The sequence below is a fragment of the Lynx rufus genome, unplaced genomic scaffold (assembly GCF_022079265.1).
Source record: "Lynx rufus isolate CCGP_SWC_20201006 ecotype Redwood Valley unplaced genomic scaffold, mLynRuf1.p SCAF_8, whole genome shotgun sequence".
In the NCBI taxonomy this organism is placed as follows: Eukaryota; Metazoa; Chordata; class Mammalia; order Carnivora; family Felidae; genus Lynx; species Lynx rufus.
In genome coordinates this window covers 6,427,529-6,446,760 of record NW_025814896.1, presented here as the reverse complement: position 1 = coordinate 6,446,760, position 19,232 = coordinate 6,427,529, and the positions used below count along the sequence as shown (strand labels likewise).

The 19,232-nt window shown below is 47.4% G+C and overlaps 1 protein-coding gene across 6 annotated transcripts in view; it reads left to right on the top strand.

Annotated features, from left to right (window-relative positions):
• The first annotated feature begins 400 nt into the window (after positions 1-400).
• The window catches only part of RTF2 (replication termination factor 2), a 42,571-nt gene continuing 23,739 nt past the window's right edge, over positions 401-19,232 (top strand). For 4 of the 6 annotated variants that reach the window (XM_047067497.1, XM_047067496.1, XM_047067495.1 and 1 more), the window contains exons 1-5: positions 401-535; positions 4,324-4,418; positions 5,097-5,190; positions 7,189-7,328; positions 10,524-10,602. In XM_047067497.1, the coding sequence (XP_046923453.1) occupies positions 467-535; positions 4,324-4,418; positions 5,097-5,190; positions 7,189-7,328; positions 10,524-10,602 (477 nt within the window). In that variant the 5' untranslated portion in view covers positions 401-466. The remainder of the gene's footprint in view (positions 536-4,323; positions 4,419-5,096; positions 5,191-7,188; positions 7,329-10,523; positions 10,603-19,232) is intronic. The other 2 variants (XM_047067499.1, XM_047067498.1) reach the window with 1 other exon arrangement.

The window sequence follows — 19,232 nt, the reverse complement described above, 5'->3', positions numbered from 1 at the left end:
TCTGACACAACAGATGCCATTCACATGCATCATTAATTGCATTAATAAAATGCACCCCTTTCCCTCCAGGCGCTCCCATTCCGGGGATGTGCCAGACCCACGGTCAGACGTGCTGGGGTGGGACGGGGCCCGAGAACCGGGGGTGCTCCTGAGTCACCCCCGCTCCCGAACCGCGGCGAGCGACCGCCACAGGGCGGCAGAAATCCAGCGCCCACGGGGGGGAGGGAGGGACGCCCCGCCAGCCCCTCTGCGCGCAAGGCTTCGCGCGCTCTCCGGCAGGCCGGGCCGCGGGGCCTCGCCCACCGCCTAGCGACGCTCTCCATGGCAACCGGGGCTTGGCAACGGATCCGCCCCACCGCGTCGCGTCGGGCGTAGTGCGTCATCCAGGCGCGCCGGAAGTGACTGCGGCGGTCGCCGGGAACTCCCGGAAGTGGTCGCTGCTGGGGATTCTGACTCCCGGTTCGCGATGGGTTGCGACGGAGGAACCATCCCCAAGAGACACGAACTGGTGAAGGGGCCGAAGAAGGTTGAGAAGGTCAGCGACGTGGGCCCGGTGGGGGCCGGGGGTGTGGGGTCCCCAGGGAGCGACGGGGAGGTGGGGGTGGTGTGAGCCAGCGGGGCTCCTGACGCTGCCGTGCTCATTTGGAGAACTCAGAATTACCGACGGTATTAATATCAGACCTTTATCGAGTGCTTGCTATTGCCGTTCACCTGGGGGTACGCTTTATATGGAGTAGCTCGTACAGTTCTTACTGTCATTATCCTCGCTCTTCGGACCTAGAAATTGAGGGCCGAGAGGACAAAGTTACCCCGCTAGTTAAGTGCCAGGGCCAGGATTTAAAGCCCGTCTGCCGTTAGTTAGTAACAAGGATACGGGTGGCTGCTTTTGATTGAGTTTTGTACACACCAACTTCCTTTTCTCCGGGAATTCTTCCCAAAGGTTCCCTTATCCACACGAGAGCAGGCCCTGCTCCTAAAAAACTATCTTACCACTCTGTGCACTGCCTTCGTGGTTGATTAAGGTCCGTCACAGAGAAAGGTAAGCTTCCTGTGGCAGAGGCTTTGCCTTTTCCCCCTCTACAACTAGCACAGTTCCTGGCACAGTAAATATGGTGAGTACCCAATGAATGAGCGGGTAGTTGTTAATTCCCATAGGTAACTGAGAACGTTGTATATAATTTCCATGCTACTAACAGGAAAATTGAGTCAGTAACATGACCAAGATCACACAACTGATAGCTAATGAAGCCGGGATTTCCAACCATTTATGCAGGAATTCAAAGGTAGCATTAGTAATTACTTTTTTTTTAATGCTTTATTTATTTATTTTTTAATAATTTACGCCCGTCATGGGGCACCAACCCATGACATCAAGATCGAGAGTCGCATGCTCTACCGACTAAGCCAGGCGCCCCGAAGCATTAGTAATTGCTTTTTAATAACAGAAGGCGCCCTGAAGTGTTAGTAATTACTTTTTAATAACAGAAGGCACGTAAAGCACCCAGTTTAGCGCCCGGCACACGTGGGTGCTCCATGTATTCTCCATTCAGCAGCTGGAGAAAGCTTTTTGAAAGGTAAATCTCATATATCACCACTGTATTTAAAACCGCCCAGCAGCTTTTTGTCATATTCAGAAGAAAATCCCACCAGGTCTTGTGTGATCAGATGCCTTGTCTCTCTCACCCCTCATCTTCTACCCCCCTCCAGGTCTTTGGTTCTGTTTCAGCGACACAGGCCTTTGTTCTTCAGCCTGGAGTAGAATGTCCACAACCTGATACATCGTTCGCTGAGATACCATTCATCTCTGTTACTTTGTTCAGTTCTTTCCTCAAATGTCATTTCAGTCCACTGTTGCAAAATACATTCCCTCTCTATTCTCTTCTGCTGCTTTGTTTTTCTCTATGGTATTTAATCACAGTTTTTGTTTATTGTCTGTCCTTCTCTTATGTGAACAGAGACCTTGTGTGTCTTACCTCTGCCACACCGTCAGCACCTGGTAAATAAGTGTTGGATGCAAGAATGAATGAGCGCTCAAGAGATTGGAGGCGCCCTCTGATCACACCTACATGTGCAGTGGCTCATGCTAGATAGTCAACACTCATAAGAGCTTTGCCAGAAAAGCATGCAGCTGGTTTTGTTAACTCATGGCCAGGGCTGAAGAGGAGCACCTTAATGAAAAGCTCGGCCGGGTGTCAGAAGGGGATAGAAAAGAAGAAAGGGTGATCGGAGACAGCCGGAGCGCTCAGGCAGGATAGATTTGTGTTATTCTTATTTGTTCAACAAATACTTTATTCAATGCTTGCCATGGGCACCATTCTAGGCCCTGGGGACACAGCAGGGAAGAGTCCAGCCTTTGCATTGCTTACATTTTGGATAGATATATAGTAATTAAAAAAAAATTTTTTTTTAATGTTTATTTATTTTGGGGGGCGGGGAGGGCAGAGAGAGAGGGAGACACAGAATCCGAAGCAGGCTCCAGGCTCTGAGCTGTCAGCACAGAGCTCGATGTGGGGCCTGAACCTACGAACCGACCGAGCCACCCAGGTGCCCCAGATATACAGTAATTTAATATTTTTGATTACTCATATGGTGTGTTTGGTCTGGAATTTAAGACCTTGCCCTGAAAAGAAGACAGACCTTGGAAAAAAATGTTTTCAGAAGTTTTGGGGGGTTACCAATTTTTAGATCCCTGGGCAAAGATTAGTTTATGGCTTTTCTCCCTGCCCCCACCTCTCCCGATATTTTTTGAATCAGCTAAGGACTATGGGTAAAGAAGGTAAGGGATCCAGAAAGTAGATCCTGGACTTGAATGGCTTTTTTGTATCTGCAGACAATGTAGTAAATTGACCTCACTGGTGGCAGGTTTTCTCAGGGCTCAGCTACAGTGTGAATTTTGATAAAAGCTGTTTAAGCTGTCAAAGTGTGGCTCTTGGACCTGGGGTATAGATAGAATAACAGTTGCCATAATGCGGGTTTTGTTTTTATTTTGTTCTGTTTGAAATAATAGGCAATAGAAAGTAGCGATTAGAAGCATGGTCTCTGGAGCCGGCCTGCTTGGGTTCTTAGCTCCTTCATCTGCTTGTTGAGTGACCTTGGACATGTAACCTAACCTCTTGGTACTCCCAATTCCTCAATAACAAAGTAAAAGTACTAAGCTACAGGGTTTTTATGAGGGCTAAAAGATTAAGTCACAGAAACTGCTTAACATAGTGCTTGGCACACAGTAAACACGTAAGCAGTTGTTACTGTAGAAATTAAATTGAAGGGAATTTTTCCTCATTTTTGTCTTTTCCTATTTTGTCCCACTTATGCCATCCTATTATATTATTCAGGTTTGGCATTTTAGGAGGGAAAAGAGTGGGACATGGAATATTATGTAGGTGAAATAGCATTTGAGGGCAATGGAAGGTCTTATGTTTGGGTTTTCATAATGTGGGTAAGGATTTGATATGCTCCCTAATGAACAGTGTTAAATTGGTGATTTTTATTAAGAATTCTGTAGCCTTTGGGCACCTGGGTGGCTCAGTTGGTTAAGTGTCCAACTTCACCTCAGGTCATGATCTCGCAGTCTATGAGTTCGAGCCCCGCATCGGGCTCTGTGCTGACAGCTCAGGGCCTGGGGCCTGCTTCGGATTCTGTCTCTCTCTCTCTCTCTCTACCCCTACCCCTCTCTCGCTCTTTCTCTCTCTCTCTCTCTCTTTCTCAAAAGTAAACATTAAAAAAATTTTTCTAACTACATTAAAAGAATTCTGTAGTCTTTGTGCTGAACTTTAAAAAACAACAAACCTGTTTTCTGAGTCCTGAGTCCTTATATTCTGCTAAAGCTTTGGAGCCTTTCCCACTGATAGAAATTAAGCAGTACTGCTTATTGTTTTCTGTATGGCTTCTCTAACTTACTGTTAAGATACAAATTAGTATTTGGGCTAATACTAGCCAGGGCTACCTGGCTGGCTCAGTTGAAAGAGTGTGTGACTCTTGATCTTGGGGTTGTGAGTTCGAGCCCCACATTGAGTGTAGAGATTACTACAAAAAATAAATAACTCAAAAAGATGCAAATGCTACTATTTATATGCAGCTTGCATAGGCAATTTAATTATTTGATGTGAATGTTTTGTTTTAGGTATCACATCTAGAGGGAACTTATTTGACATGGTGTTGATTACTTTGACTTTTTAAGTCGCAGCTTCGTGTGTTGCTATCTTTGATTTCAAAGACAAAAATCATCACGTGTGGTAAAACTGAATTAGCCTTTATATGTAGAACTGCGGACCATATGTCTTTCGGAGGTGAAAGTTAATTGAAAGGATTTTTTTTTTCCCTTAGGTTGACAAAGATGCTGAACTAGTGGCCCAGTGGAACTATTGTACTTTAAGTCAGGAAATACTAAGGCGACCCATAGTTGCCTGTGAACTTGGCAGGTATGGTTCCTTTACTTAATTGAGATGAGTTTTTATTCAGTAATTTTTAAAAGAATTTCAGTGGGTAAGTACAGTTCTTGATTCATGAAATGTGAATCATCTCAAACAAATGTGTGAAGCCTAGGTTATCATTCCTTGTCTCTGACCATGTTTCTGCATTTTCCTATTCAGTTTGATTTATTTAATTCATGATCTGAAAATTCAGGGGCCAGGAGGAGCTCTGTTATAAACATAAATGCATGAAGGAGCCTTGTGGGGCTGTAGGGAATGGTGGGGACTGGAGAAAACTGGAGAGTCCGTGTCCTGTCTGAAAGGGCAGCTGCTACTCATTTCCAGTCAGCTGTTGCTGTTCCAGAAAGTGGGCCCAGTCGTTCCAGAACCTCTGATTTTTTTTTTTTCCAGGGAAAGTTGAAAACGTGTACTTTTATATTAAATTTCCATACTGTTCAGATCCCAATCAGTCCTCAGATTGCCAGGTTGCAACCCTTGGTTTAAACTACTTTCTTTCTTTGTATGCTGTGGAGATAGTTGAACCAGGATTTAATTTACTTTTTTAGCGACGCAAGCCACTTCTGTTATCCAGTGTAGATGACTTGGATTGAGCTCAGTTTAGTTCTTCCTCCTTTGTGTGGCGGTTGATTGTTGCCACAGTGTTTGGACTGACCCTTATTGTTGCAGACTTTATAACAAAGATGCCGTCATTGAATTCCTTTTGGACAAATCTTCCGAAAAAGCTCTTGGGAAGGCAACATCTCACATTAAAAGCATCAAGGTAAGACAGGTGATTCTGAAGTGCTCCAAGGGTGTCAGTGGTTAAGATTTATTTTGTAGAATTCATGGACATTATAGACTGAAGGCTGAGATTTGGAATTCCAGTCCCACCCAGCCATCTAATAAGAATGTGATTTGGGGTAGGTCACTTAAAGCTCAAGCCAGAAATTCCCACACCTGGCCTTCCTGCATTATAAATCTGTTATGATGTAATACGTGCAAAAGAACTTTGAAAATTGTTAATGTGATGAGTAAATGTTTGGAGACATCATTTTTGTATTTAAAGCTTGGCTACTTGAATTTTTTATTCAATTCTATAATTCTTATAGAACTAGAGACTTCTAGGTAGATCACTATGAAATCAGTGTAGTATTTCTTGCTACTTAGACATTCTGATTGGCAGTTAAAGTTCTTTCATAAAAATGGGAAAACAAGGAGGTACCTGGGTGTCTCAGCCAGTTAAGCATCCGACTTCAGCTCAGGTCATGATCTCATGCATGGTTCATGGGTTCAAGCCCCGCATCGGGCTCTGTGCTGACAGCTCAGAGCCTGGAGCCTATTTCAGATTATGTGTCTCCCTCTCTCTGTGCCCCTCCCCCACTTGCGCTCTGTCTCTCTCTGTCTCAAAAATAAATAAACATTAAAAAAAGGTTTTTTTTAAATGGAAAAACAAGTTTTTTAGTAAAGGAAGTTGGTTGAGAGGACAAAATCTTTCAAATCTGGTCGATGGGAGAAAAATCAGAAAAGTGGCAGAGAACTTGGGGACCATCAAGCTTGTCAAACACTTCATCCCACAGGTGGGAATTCTCACTATCCATGACTTTTTGAGGCCACACAATGAATGACGCATTTAACCCAGAACCAGAATCCCTGACTCCCCATATAAGGCTTCAGGTTTTTCTTTTCTTTTTCTTTTTAAAATTTTTATTATGATATTAGGTTTTTTGTTTGAATTCTTGCACTGATTACAGGATACAAGAAAAGTTAATTTCAGGCAAATTAGTAATTCTGAGATGTAGCTAAGGTCATGCTTTAGAAATAACCATGTTGATTTCTGTCAGCTTTTATCTTGGGAAGAGAATTCATTCCTTAAAAGACCCATGGTAGCGTAGTGATCTTATTTGAATATGATGATCATTGAAATTAATTTATACAGTTCTATATTTAAAATAATATTCAAGGTACATGGTTGAACTTTTAATTTTAATGCAAAAAAGAAAAAAATTCCAAGAAATCAGAACTGTAAAAGCAGAAGGATTCAGATAAAATGATGCAAATATGCCAGATTATCATTACTGTTATATACTAGTCCACACATACTTAGAGAACTTGAGGAGACACATGGCCGCATCAACCAGGAAGCCCACCCAAGGCACAGTGGCTTTCCTTTCAAGGCTCTTGGCTGCTGTCCGGAGTGCTGAAATCAAAATGGTGGGTTAAATGTCAGATGCTCAAGTGGAGCCGTTAGATCACTCCTTGTGAAGGTGAATTTTTGAAAACCTGAATGGCCAGATCTTGGGATCTAATAGTATTCTCTGGCTAATATTCTGCTTTGGATATTAGACCGTGGGCTCATAGATTTTACTGTCTGTTCAGTTATTAAATAAACATGGGCGGCCAGTAACATGGAACACCTCAGTGAGGATTCATCTGCAGAGAAGGAAAATGTTCCTTTCTGGGTGAAACTGATACAGAGCTTTCTCTTAGGGGTGTAGTTTTTCATGTCCAAAGTTACTTTCCCCTAAATGTCAAAATAATTGTAAAGTAGAAATTAACTAATTCCCTTGCCAGTCAGCGAATTGGAAAACTCGTTTTCTATCACAATTTGTGGTTTCAGTTTTTCTTCATATTATAAGTGACGGCCAAAGGAAAGTAGGAAGAAGAGGTTTGGACGGGAAAGGACTGTAATAACAATTTCTCTGCTGACTTCGGCGGTCGTTGAGGCTAAGGAGGATCCACTTATCAGATGAATTCTTAAAATATTGATGTTTTTTCACAGAATGTGACAGAACTAAGGCTTTCTGATAATCCCGCCTGGGAAGGGGATAAAGGAAACACAAAGGGTGACAAACACGATGACCTCCAGCGGGCGCGTTTCATCTGCCCCGTTGTGGGCTTGGAGATGAATGGCCGGCACAGGTCAGTAATGGACGTGGGGCAGCTGATGGAGAGTCCGGTCAGACGGACGGGCACTGTTAGGGTTTGCGTGTAGCTTTATGATCGCACAGACTGCTTAAAGCGTCCTTTGGTTTGGGGGTGCCTCGGAGGCAACAGAGGTGGCACAAGGCCGTGTTAACTCCCTGGCGGCCGTTTGTGACGTGGCGTCCAAGTGCGCTCAGCTTCGGAGCCTGTGCCTTCTGTTCCTGAGGGGAGGAGAGCCGAAAGTAGGGAGGGATTTTTAAAATTCCTCATGCGACACGGGAGGTGCATTGTTTGGTCTTTTCCTCTGGGAGAGAAAGCAAAGGACAAATGTTGCCCACCAGACGACTTCCATTTCCTCATAACTGCCGAAAAACAGGCAGCGGAAAATCGTTTTACCGAATGTGTGGTCAGTCAGTCAGCTAAAGACCCAGCTGGTGATGGTAACTTGCTTCAAATTTGGAGCGAACAAATCCTCTGACCAGAGCACCAGAAATCTTAAGGTTGACATTTGTGTAGCGAACGTAAGTGACCTGTGTACTTCTGCCTTAAAAAATATGAGTGTTGAATGGCTTAGTAGGTGCCTTTTTATAGGATGCCTCAGTGTGAGCCAAAGGTTTAACCTCTTTTCCCACCATTTAGAAATATCTTTAAAAGCTGGTAGTCCCAGTTGTCATCTGGAATCTTCTGCCAAACACATTACATGTGGAAGGTAGTAATTTTTGACCATTTTCATTCAGGAAATGGGGTTAGGCTGGGGGCGGAGGGGAGACGTAGCTCACCTAAGTAAAAACTTCCGTTGGTCTGTAAACAACCACATTGAACCGGGAGCATCCTGGCACCTTTGTACACTTCTGCTTAACAGACGTGTGTGCGCCGTGCGGGGCAAACTGTGCCTGAGGGAGGAAGCACCGTGCTCCAAATTGGAATAACCTGTGGCTCTATGGATTTGGAGAGAAGTAAAATTTTCGGCCCAGGGAGCTTTTAAAGATGCTACTCTTCAGACAGTGTGAATTTAAATCCTTTAAGCCCCTCAGAGTTTACCATTTAGTGGTTGGTAACTGAGGTGGTGGGTGTGTTAATTGGCTTGATGGTGATCATTTCACAGTGTGTGTACGTATCAAATCATCAAGTTGTGCACCCTGAATGTATATAATTTGTGTTTGTCAATTATACCTAAATAGAGCTGAAAGAAGAATTAATCAATTAGTTAAAAGCTAAAGTTCACTGTTAGGGTCAAGCAGGCAATATTCTGGGGAAGCCGACTCACCTACCTAAGCTTGTCCTACTTTTGTGTGTGTTTCTGCACATGGGTACATACACATTATCTCGAAGTGAAAGTCATAACATAAAGGTCAGCACCTCTGCCTAGTTCCTTTCTCGGTCTCCCTCACCCCCAAGGAAAACCCCCTGACCGTGGAGCAGTCCCTCCCATTCCCCAGCCCCTGGCCACCGCCAGTCTGCTGTCTGTCTGCATGGATTTGCCTCTTCTGGATACTGCCTGTACATAGAATCATTCAGTGTTTGACCTTTTGTGTCTGGCTTCCCACCTTTTTTTGTTTAAAGAAAACCATGGTTCACCCCAAAAGAGGAACTTAGCAGAAACAGACAGACTCAACTCTGGGGTCTTGAGCAGGGGTTACCTATAGCTTTTGCTTCAATTGTGGTTTCCCTAGTTTTTCCCTTTCATCCCTGGCTAATCTCTCTTTTCTCTTCCCAGTGAATTTGTGTGTTTTGGCTTTGCCCTCCTGCTATTAATAGGGCCTCCACACTGGAAAATTGCTTTGGGGGTTACTTTGTACATTTATTGAATGTTACATAATAAAGATTCAAATATAGAGAAAAATAGAAATAAGTGACTGGTGTAATGAAAATATTGAGCCTTTGTTTAAAGAAAAATAAACAAATTTAAATTACTAAATTACTAGTAGTAAGCATCCATAAAATAGAATTTTTTTTTTTGTCGTAAACAACAGTAAGTGAATTTAGTATGGTTGTTGTTAATTGGGTTTTTGTTGAGGCAAGCTGCAGCCACTATAATCCCTAGGGAATTGGAGAGACCTTGTATTGTGGCATTTTTAGAGGAACAGTTAAGTAAAATGTACACCTGATGATTTTTGCCCCTTTCCCCCAGTCCTCACCTCCAGCGGCAGCATTCTTGGTTGTTTGGAGTTTAATGCCCCCTGCAGACCCGCCCAGCACCAATGCACATACACCACACTTCCCTACGCCTCTGCCAATAGAAATGTAAACGTGTTCCAACACAGTATACATATCGTAACCTCTTTTTTGTCCTTCTTCTCTAATTTGAGTATGTTTTTATAGCCTTGCATATAGATTTACCTTACTCTTTTTATAGCTGTGTGAGTGTTCCAAACTTATGTACCCATTCCTCTGCTCACAAACATTTAGGTGCTTTCTTTTTCCTTGTTCCAAGCAGCGCTGTCCTACACAACTTCATAAATACATATTTATGCGTCTGTACCTTCGTGGGCAGGTTTTATAGGAGACATTCCGAAAGGTGATTCTTGTGCGGGACTCTGCCAAATTGTCCTTCTAAGATGCACCGTGCTGCACCACCCCCCGCCCCCCAACAGACATGCCTGTTTCCTCAGTTTCCTGCTGGACACCTTCAGTCTCTTTTGTCACTGTCGGATACGTAAAACATTATATGACGTTTTGCAGTGAATTTCTGTAACAGTTGAGGTTAAACATTTTTTATGTTTTGGCCAATTATAGTTCTTTTGTGAATCACATGTGAATGTCTTTTGCCCATTTTTCTAGCACACTTTATTTTTGCTTTTTAAGAGCATTTTGAATACTCATACTCAATCTCATATATATATATAAAATATTCTCTCTTTGAGTTCCTATTCTGTCTTTTGACTTTTATGTTTGTGGTTTTATTTTTAATGTATTTATCTTATTTGTAGGAGAGACTTGATTCTAAAGGATTTTTGCAAGGCAGCAGGAATGGGACCATGGCCTGTATTTTTCTCTATTTCCGTTTCTTTTTCTACGTATAAATAAGTATATAGGACGTACTAGTTTTTTTCCTGTAATGGAATCAAATGTGACCATTTTTCTGTTTTAGTCCTTGGCCTTTGTCTAAACTGAACAAATGTTAGCTGATAATCTGGCTGTAATTTAAAAATTATTACTTAAGTCATCTTCCATTTTGGATTCCTTCTCCAGGTTTTGCTTCCTGCGGTGCTGTGGTTGTGTGTTTTCTGAACGAGCCTTGAAAGAGATAAAAGCAGAAGTTTGTCACACGGTGAGTTGTTGACACATGTCATTTGTTCCTTCTTGGTAGCTGAGGAAGTCACACGGTTTAGGGTTCCTCCTTCCATGTGTCATTTCAACTTGATTCGTTGTTTCTCTGCTCAAAGCCCTTCCATGGCTCGTCTTTGTTGGAAACAGACCCAGACAGCCTTTGGTGACCAGTCCCTGCAGGCCTGTCCAGCTCAGGCCAAGCTTGGGCTGCTCCCTGACCTCTCTGCTGTGCCTTTGTTCCGTCTTCCGTGACCTACCAGCCTGGGGAGGTCATACCCCCTGTGAACCTTTGCTGTTGAGCCTCCTTCCCTGTTCCCCCGGCACCTTGTTAGCTCACTCTCCTCATCAGAATGTAATTGGTATTTCCATGGTGGTTTTCCCACAGGACTGGGGCGGTTATTTTGTTTTTTCCCTCCCCCCCCCATAAGACTTTATTTATTTATTTTTTTTTAAGTAGTTTTAGGTTCTCAGCAAATTAAGAGGAAAGTAAAGAATTTCCCCTATTCCTTCTGCCCCCCCCCCCCGGTCAACATCCCCATCAGGGGGTGCATTTGTTACAGCTGACGACCCTGCCTTCACATACCATCTCCCAGAATCTCCAGTTTACGTGAAGTTTCACTTGCACGTCCCGTGGGTGTGGACAGACGTGGGACGATGTGTACCTACCATTGTAGCATCACACACAGTATTTCCGCTGCCCTAAAATTCCCCTGTGCTGCTCCTGTGAGTGTTTGGGAGCGGGGGCGAGGCTTGTCCGTCTCATCACCCTCCAGAGCTTATTCTCTGCAGGGCACGTGCTGTGTCCTCAGTAAGTGCTCACACGAGAGAGCAAATACATGATGTAGGAGCTCACCTGTTCGGGTCACATGACAGAAATAGCGATGGCCCCACTTTCACAGTGTTGCTGCGGCAGCCCCCAGACATTTGTGTCTCTGGTGTGCTGTTCGCCTGTGGAAAACTTACCATTTAGTTTAACATCTGGATGCCAACAGCTCCCGATTGTACTTTCACCCATGTTAACTCAGCTTGGATTTCAAGCCCCTCGTTCTGGTTCTCCCTGTTGTGAATTATCCTTTCGTTGAACAGCTTTCACTGAACACCTGTCAGGGGCCAGCCTGTGTCCTGAGCACTATATGGGGGGAGAGCCTAGTGGGTGAGATCGTCACAGTCCCTGCCTTCACGGACCCCACATCCCAGTTGGAGAGGCACTCAGACAACAGGGAAGGAGGCTCAGGGCAGTAGCGACTGTGACAGATGCCAGGAAAGAAACGGGGTGACGTCCCAGAGGGAGAGAGGCTGGCGCAGTGGTGACAGAGGCGCCCCTGGAGGCTTGAGCTGACCTGAAGGGCACAAAGGAGCCAGCCAAGCAGAGTTGGAGCCAAAGCTGGGAAGTGACAGGATGTGGCTAGTGTGAGAACAGAAGGCTGGGGGGCGAGCGGGGGTGGGGGGTGGTGGTGCAGGAGAGGAGAAGTAGGAGAAACTTACAGGTAGGGGTTACTTCATACCGCGCCCAGCCGCCCACGTTGGGGCTCGTGGATCTTGTTCGAGGTGCGGTAGGAAGCCAGAGAGCAGCTTAAACTGGACCAGGTGTCCTGCAGTTTCAAAACGATCCCTCTGTGAAAGAACCCAGATGTGGAGGACACCCTGGGCGACTGCATGCGGGCCAAAGGCAGTTGGTTGCTGGTGAAGAAGTCACCGAGGGGCATGGAGTTGTTTCCAGTTTAGGGTGACTATGAATAAAGCCATCCCAGGATTTGGAATCTGCCTCGTTAAGCTTTTACAAAAGAGGAGAAATTCACAGAATGCGTTCAGAAATTGATTCATGTCATTTATTCACCTGTGCGTATGACATCTTGTGTGGAAGGTGAGGTGACAGGCGCTCCTAGGAAAGAGATGGCCCAGTCTGTGCTCAAGGGAGTGCAGTCCTGCAGGAATCATAAGTCAGACAAAGGATCCTATTCTTTTTTAAGTGTGTATTTTAGAGAGAGAGAGAGTGTGTGCACGCACGTGAGGGAGGGGCAGAGAGAGGCAGGAACAGAGGATCCGAAGCGGGCTCTGCACGGACAGCAGAGAGCCTGACATGGGGCTCAAACCCATGAATCATGAAATCATGACCTGAGCCGAAGTTGGATACTTACTAAGCCACCCAGGCGCCCCTCCTTTTTTTTTTTTTTTTTTTTTGAGGCCAGCTTCCAAGTGGATGGGAAAGATGTCGTTGGGGCCAGAGAACTTCCTTTTGACTGTGCCGGTGAGCAGTGGCTTTATGAAGGAGGAGATGTGCGTTCTAAGCCTCGAAGGCAGAGCATGGTTCTCATCAGTCAGACTTTCACAGAGGTCGGGACGTGACCACCAGTGGTGCAAGTGTTGATGGGGGGGCAGTGCGCAGACGGGACCCTACATGTGTCTGCGAGATACCGGAGAGCGCCCCGGGGACTCGCATTTCGGTCTCCTTCAGACTTCTTGCGTGCCTCGAGGGGCAAGGCTCCGAGTAGGTTTTCATTGGCTCTCTGACCCGTGCAGGGCTGCTGCGGGGGGAGGATGCTGCACGCGGAGCTCCGGCTGGCGGGTCAAGAGAGACTTATTTTGTGTCCTGCGTGGTTATGGCTGCTTTACGTGTGCGGCAGGGGTGCCGTTTTTATACTCATGGCAAGAATGCCCCGTTAACGTTTAAAGTAAATCTAAGTAAAATTAGAAACGGGCACGTTCGCAGAAGTACATCGAGACACTGACGGCGCATCGGCGGGGAGGCCTGAAGCTACGCGACAGGATGTAGGTGGCATAGCGTGTGGGTGTGGGTGGCGGAAGAGCTGAACGCTGCCGCATCGGAGGGAGGAGGGAGAGGAGCAGCTGCCGCATCGGAGGGAGGAGGGAGAGGGGCAGCTGCCACATCAGAGGGAGGAGGGGGAGAAGCAGCTGCTGCATCAGAGGGAGGAGGGGGAGGGGCAGCTGCCGCATCAGAGGGAGGAGGGAGAGGAGCAGCTGCTGCATCAGAGGGAGGAGGGAGAGGGGCAGCTGCCACATCAGAGGGAGGAGGGGGAGGAGCAGCTGCCGCATCAGAGGGAGGAGGGAGAGGAGAGGAGCAGTTGCCGCATCAGAGGGAGGAGGGAGAGGAGCAGCTGCCGCATCGGAGGGAGGAGGGAGAGGAGAGGAGCAGCTGCCACATCAGAGGGAGGAGGGGGAGGAGCAGCTGCCGCATCAGAGGGAGGAGGGGGAGGAGCAGCTGCCGCATCAGAGGGAGGAGGGGGAGGAGCAGCTGCCGCATCAGAGGGAGGAGGGGGAGGAGCAGCTGCCGCATCAGAGGGAGGAGGGAGAGGAGAGGAGCAGCTGCCGCATCAGAGGGAGGAGGGAGAGGACAGCTGCCGCATCGGAGGGAGGAGGGAGAGGAGAGGAGCAGCTGCTGCATCAGAGGGAGGAGGGGGAGGGGCAGCTGCCGCATCAAAGGGAGGAGGGGGAGGGGCAGCTGCCGCATCGGAGGGAGGAGGGAGAGGAGAGGAGCAGCTGCCGCATCAGAGGGAGGAGGCTGCCCAGGCAGCCTGTGGAGACAGAGGTGCGAGGTGTCGTCCCGCCTGGGTGGGGCAGGGTGTGGGAGCAAGGGGAGAGGCCAGGGGAGTGAGTCCCACAGGGTGGCGGGAAGTTCCAGGGCCAGGCCAAGGGGCAGGTGCAGGTGGGCCTACAGCGCAGAGCCACTGACGCCCGTGGGAGCACGAACGCGTAGACCTGTGCGGGATGCATGGAGAGCGACAGCGGAACAGGAGTCCGACTGTGGCATCAGGTGCAGGTGACGCCCATGGGCGAAACACCACGGGACCCAGCACTCCACTGGCCTGGGCCCCCTTCGGGCAGGAGGGGAACTACGTAGACTTTCTGTTCAGGTGTATGTGTGTTTTCCCCCAGAGTGTGGAAGGTGTTTTTTGTGTGTTCGAGCGTTCGCGAGAACACTCAGGAAGTCTGCTGAAAAGCATAGAACTATGAGAAGGTGGGAAACGAAGCTGAAATTTATTACAGGAGCCAAACGCCCTAAATCCGTGCTTCCCAGACCAGGCCGTGTGGTAGAGTCACCGCGGTGGTGTAAGCTCCCGTGGCCCACGTCAGGCCCGCTGAGTCAGAATCTTCACGGTTGGAGTAGCGCCCCATGGGTTTCTGCTCTTATTCAGGAGTTTCCAGAATGATTCCAGTGGCCGACCGGGTTTGGGGGACTAAGTGGTCCACAGCAGCCAGCCTTTGTCTTCTTCTGCCCGGAATGGGAACCATCCCTGGGACGGCGTGAAGCTGTCCTTTGCATAGGCCCCCTCGCGGTCCACGTCGGTGACCACGTTGACACATTTGTAGCACAACAGGGCTGCCTGCACAGAGCGTTACAGAGAAGCTGGTTTTACGTCAAGGAACTAGAACGTTGCAAGGGAACCTGAGACCTTGTTTTGGTGCTTGGAGAGTGACTGGATACGAGTGAACTTCTAATTTTGTTTTAAGTTCATTTATTTTGAGAGAGAAAACACAAGCTGGGGAGGGGCAGGGAGGGAGAGGGAGAGACAGAATCCCTAGCAGGCTCCCTGCTGTCAGCACAGAGCCCAGCACGGGCTCAGACTCACAAACCAGGAGATCATGAGTTCAGCCGAAATCAAGAGCCAGATGCTTAACCGACTGAGCCACCCAGGTGCCCTTGGATGCTAGTGGACTTGTAAACGTCAGTACCTTGAGCACTTCCAGGGAAAGGAAGGAAGCAGGAGGAAAGGGGAACTGAGGGCAGCAGGGCTGACAGGGGAGCAGAGGGCAGGTCAGAACCAGGAGTGCTGGCTCTTCCTGTCTCGTAAGGGCGGCCCCCACCGCTGTCCGAACCTCCGGCAGTCAAGGCAGGACACTGGCTATCATTCAGGAATACCTCAGGGAGAGAATTTTCTTTTTTTCCTCTAATTTTTTTTAATCTTTATTTATTTTGACACACAGAGAGAGGGACAGAGACAGAGCAAGAGCATGAGCAGGGGAGGGGCAGAGAGAGAGAAAGACACAGAATCGGAAACAGGCTCCAGGCTCCGAGCCATCAGCCCAGAGCCTGACGCGGGGCTCGAACTCACGGACCGCGAGATCGTGACCTGGCTGAAGTCGGACGCTTAACCGACTGCGCCACCCAGGCGCCCCTCCTCTAATTTTTTTTTTTCTTTTTTTTTAAACCTGAAATGGAGGAAAGAACAGGTTTTTTTTTTTTTTTTTAATTTTTTTTCAACGTTTTTTTTTTTTTTTTTTTTTTTTTTTTTATTTATTTTTGGGACAGAGAGAGACAGAGCATGAACGGGGGAGGGGCAGAGAGAGAGGGAGACACAGAATCAGAAACAGGCTCCAGGCTCTGAGCCATCAGCCCAGAGCCCGACGCGGGGCTCAAACCCACGGACCGTGAGATCGTGACCTGGCTGAAGTCGGAGGCTTAACCGACTGCGCCACCCAGGCGCCCCTCCTCTAATTTTTTTTAATCTTTATTTATTTTGACACACAGAGAGAGGGACAGAGACAGAGCAAGAGCATGAGCAGGGGAGGGGCAGAGAGAGAGAAAGACACAGCATCAGAAGCAGGCTCCAGGCTCTGAGCTGTCAGCACAGAGCCCGACGCGGGGCTGGAACCCACAGACTGTGAGATCATGACCTGAGCCGAAGTCGGACACTTAACCGACTGAGCCACCCAGGGGCCCCGAGAATTTTCTTAAAAAGTAATCTGTTGCCAGAAAAGCAAGATAGTGAGCACTTTTAAGCTTCTAGGACTCATGGAAAAACTGCCCCTGCATAGCTAGGTTGAATACTCGATGTTATCAGTTCCCTAGGGCTCCCTTAACAAGGCACCACACACTGGGCAACTCAACAGAAATGTACTGTTCTTGAGGCCCCAAAGTCCGAAATCACAGTATGGGCAGGGCTGCTTTCTTCTAAGGACTGTGAGATGGCCACCTACTCCCTGTGAGTCTTCATACGGTGCTCTCTCCACGGAGTCCTCTCTGTGTCCAGATTTCTCCTTTTTATCAGGACGCCAGTCATACTGGCTTAGGGCCCACCCTAGTGACTGCATGTTAACTAATTATATCCACAGTGACCTGATTTCCAAAGGAGGTCATATTCTGATGTACAGAGGGCAAGGACTTCAACTCTTTGTGGGGGACACATTCAGCATATACCACTATATGGTATTTGCCATTTAGAAAAGCAAAGAGCGTGGACATTCGGGGGCACACGTGAGTGGGAGCTGTTCACCCACACGGCGAACAGCGAGAACCCGGTGCCCATCAGCTTTAGGTCACACACCACTGCTGGCTCAGGAATACTCTGGGCTTCGGGTTCTAACACGTGAGAGGAAGGATTATAGTGAGTTCGTAGATGCTCTCCTCTTAGATGGAGATTTCAAACAACATTTTAAAAAATTGAGGGGCGCCGGGGTGGTTCAGTCGGTTAAGCGTCCGACTTCGGCTCAGGTCATGATCTCACGGTTTGTGGGTTGGAGCCCCGCGTCAGGCTCTGTGCTGACCACTCAGCTCAGAGCCTGGAGCCTGTTTCAGATTCTGTCTCCCTCTCTCTCTCTCTGCCCCTCCCCCACTCATCTCTCTCTTTCTCTCAAAATCAAACATTAAAAAAAATTAAAAATAAAATATTAAATTGAATGACACATTTGTGTACTGTTTCCAGGAATCAAGCTCATACTTGTAATTTAAAGTCTCCGAAGTTCAGTGATACTAAGTATGTCCATCAAGGCTGGCTGACCGCTAAGACGGACAGCCCTCAAGTTCCAGTGGCTAATACAGCAAAAGTTCCTGGTTCGGCAGCTCTTATCCAGGGCAGAGTCAAGGTTCAGGCTCCTACTGTCTTACGGCTCAGACCTCGTCTGGGTTTGGGAGTGTGCTGCGTCCCATTGACGGGAGCAGCGGAGGGAGCACCCAGCGTAGGGGGTTTTCTCGGCCCAGGCCCAGAAGTGGCGCTCATCACCTCCGCTGCCTGTGACCACACCTGACAACGGCAGGGAAGCCCGGGGAAGGTGGCCCAGCTGGATGCCCAGGGACAAGGGAACACCAGCACCTTCTGCCCGAGTGCCAACAGGAAGAATGATGGAGGAGTTTCAGCCACAGCACGTCGTGGAAACGCCAGCAAAGGGAGATAAAGTGACAGCGTCCGAGACTGAAACAGATATTTTCCTTTTTTTTTTTTTTTAATTTTTTTTCAACGTTTATTTTTATTTTTGGGACAGAGAGAGACAGAGCATGAACGGGGAAGGGTCAGAGAGAGAGGGAGACACAGAATCGGAAACAGGCTCCAGGCTCTGAGCCATCAGCCCAGAGCCTGATGCGGGGCTCGAACTCACGGACCGTGAGATCGTGACCTGGCTGAAGTCGGATGCTTAACCGACTGCGCCACCCAGGTGCCCCGATATTTTCCTTTTTTAAAATAACGTCTGAAATTTAGAGAAACCGGTGTCATAAGAACAATGGCAGGGAGACCCTCGGGATCTTCAGGGTTGACGTTTTCTCTACTCTTCACTTGGTAGTTTCACTCACAGTTGGTTTTTCGATCTGCTAGAGGAGACCTGAGGGTTTGAGACAGTTCTGCTTCTGTGCTCTGAAACGCACGGAGTGCACACTCGATTTCTGCCAGCAGGGTCCGAAGAGGGGTAGTTGCTAGGTTGTTTTGTTTGTTTTCACTGTAAACAAGTCACTAGCCAGAAACCTAATTGTATTCCCCACTGTGTTCTTCCCTTCTTGTAATAAGGAGAAACACATTGGAGTAATTACAGTTTGTAAAATACACTCTGTGCTCGTTACTCAGAGCATGATCCGTGGTCCTGCAATATTGGCATCACCTGGGAGGTTTTTGTTTTTCTCTTTTTAAGCGACGCAGGCCCAGACCTGTGGATCCCTCCCCAGACCTGTGGAATCAAAATCTGCATTTCCACTAGACGCCCTGGGGATTTGCGTGCACAGTGAAGCTTGAGAATCCCCACTGTAGATGTCGGAGGTATGATGAGGAGCATTTGACTTGCCATTTTCTGGCTTCATTTATTTAGCCTTTGTGGTAGGTGAGTGGGGTGCTGTGCATATTGTGAGGCCGGAAGTGGAAGAAAAACTTATGCTGGTTCTTTTTTTTTTTTTAACTATTATTTTTAAGTAAGCTCTACGCTTGACACGGGGCTTGGACTCAAGACCCTGGGATCAAGAGTCGCGTATTCCACCGACTGAGCCAGCCAGGTGCCCTTCTTTTGCTGTCCTTCCATGGAGAGGTGGGACGGAGAGGGGAGAAAATGTTAGGGAAGGGGTGTCTTCAAAAGTGGTCTGCAGATGTTGATTTTTTTTTTTCAGGCTCTGGCCTCCTTAGGGTGAGCTCTCTGCCATCTTCATGGGCTTCAGAAGTATTAAGCCTCAGGGAACCGCCTGATAGATATCACAGGCCGCCTTGAACTTTCTCACGTATAAGAAAAATCTAATAGAAAATTGAACGGTAGAATCTACATATTAGCAAGAAGATTCTACTCCTGGAAAGAGAAATGATCTCAAGATCCCTATTAATGCATCACCTTTAAGACACAGTCTGTAGCAGCATAATTCAGACATTTTTTGCTTGTGATTGGATTGTGTTCTTAACAAACGAATGCAGTAAGAGTCTGACT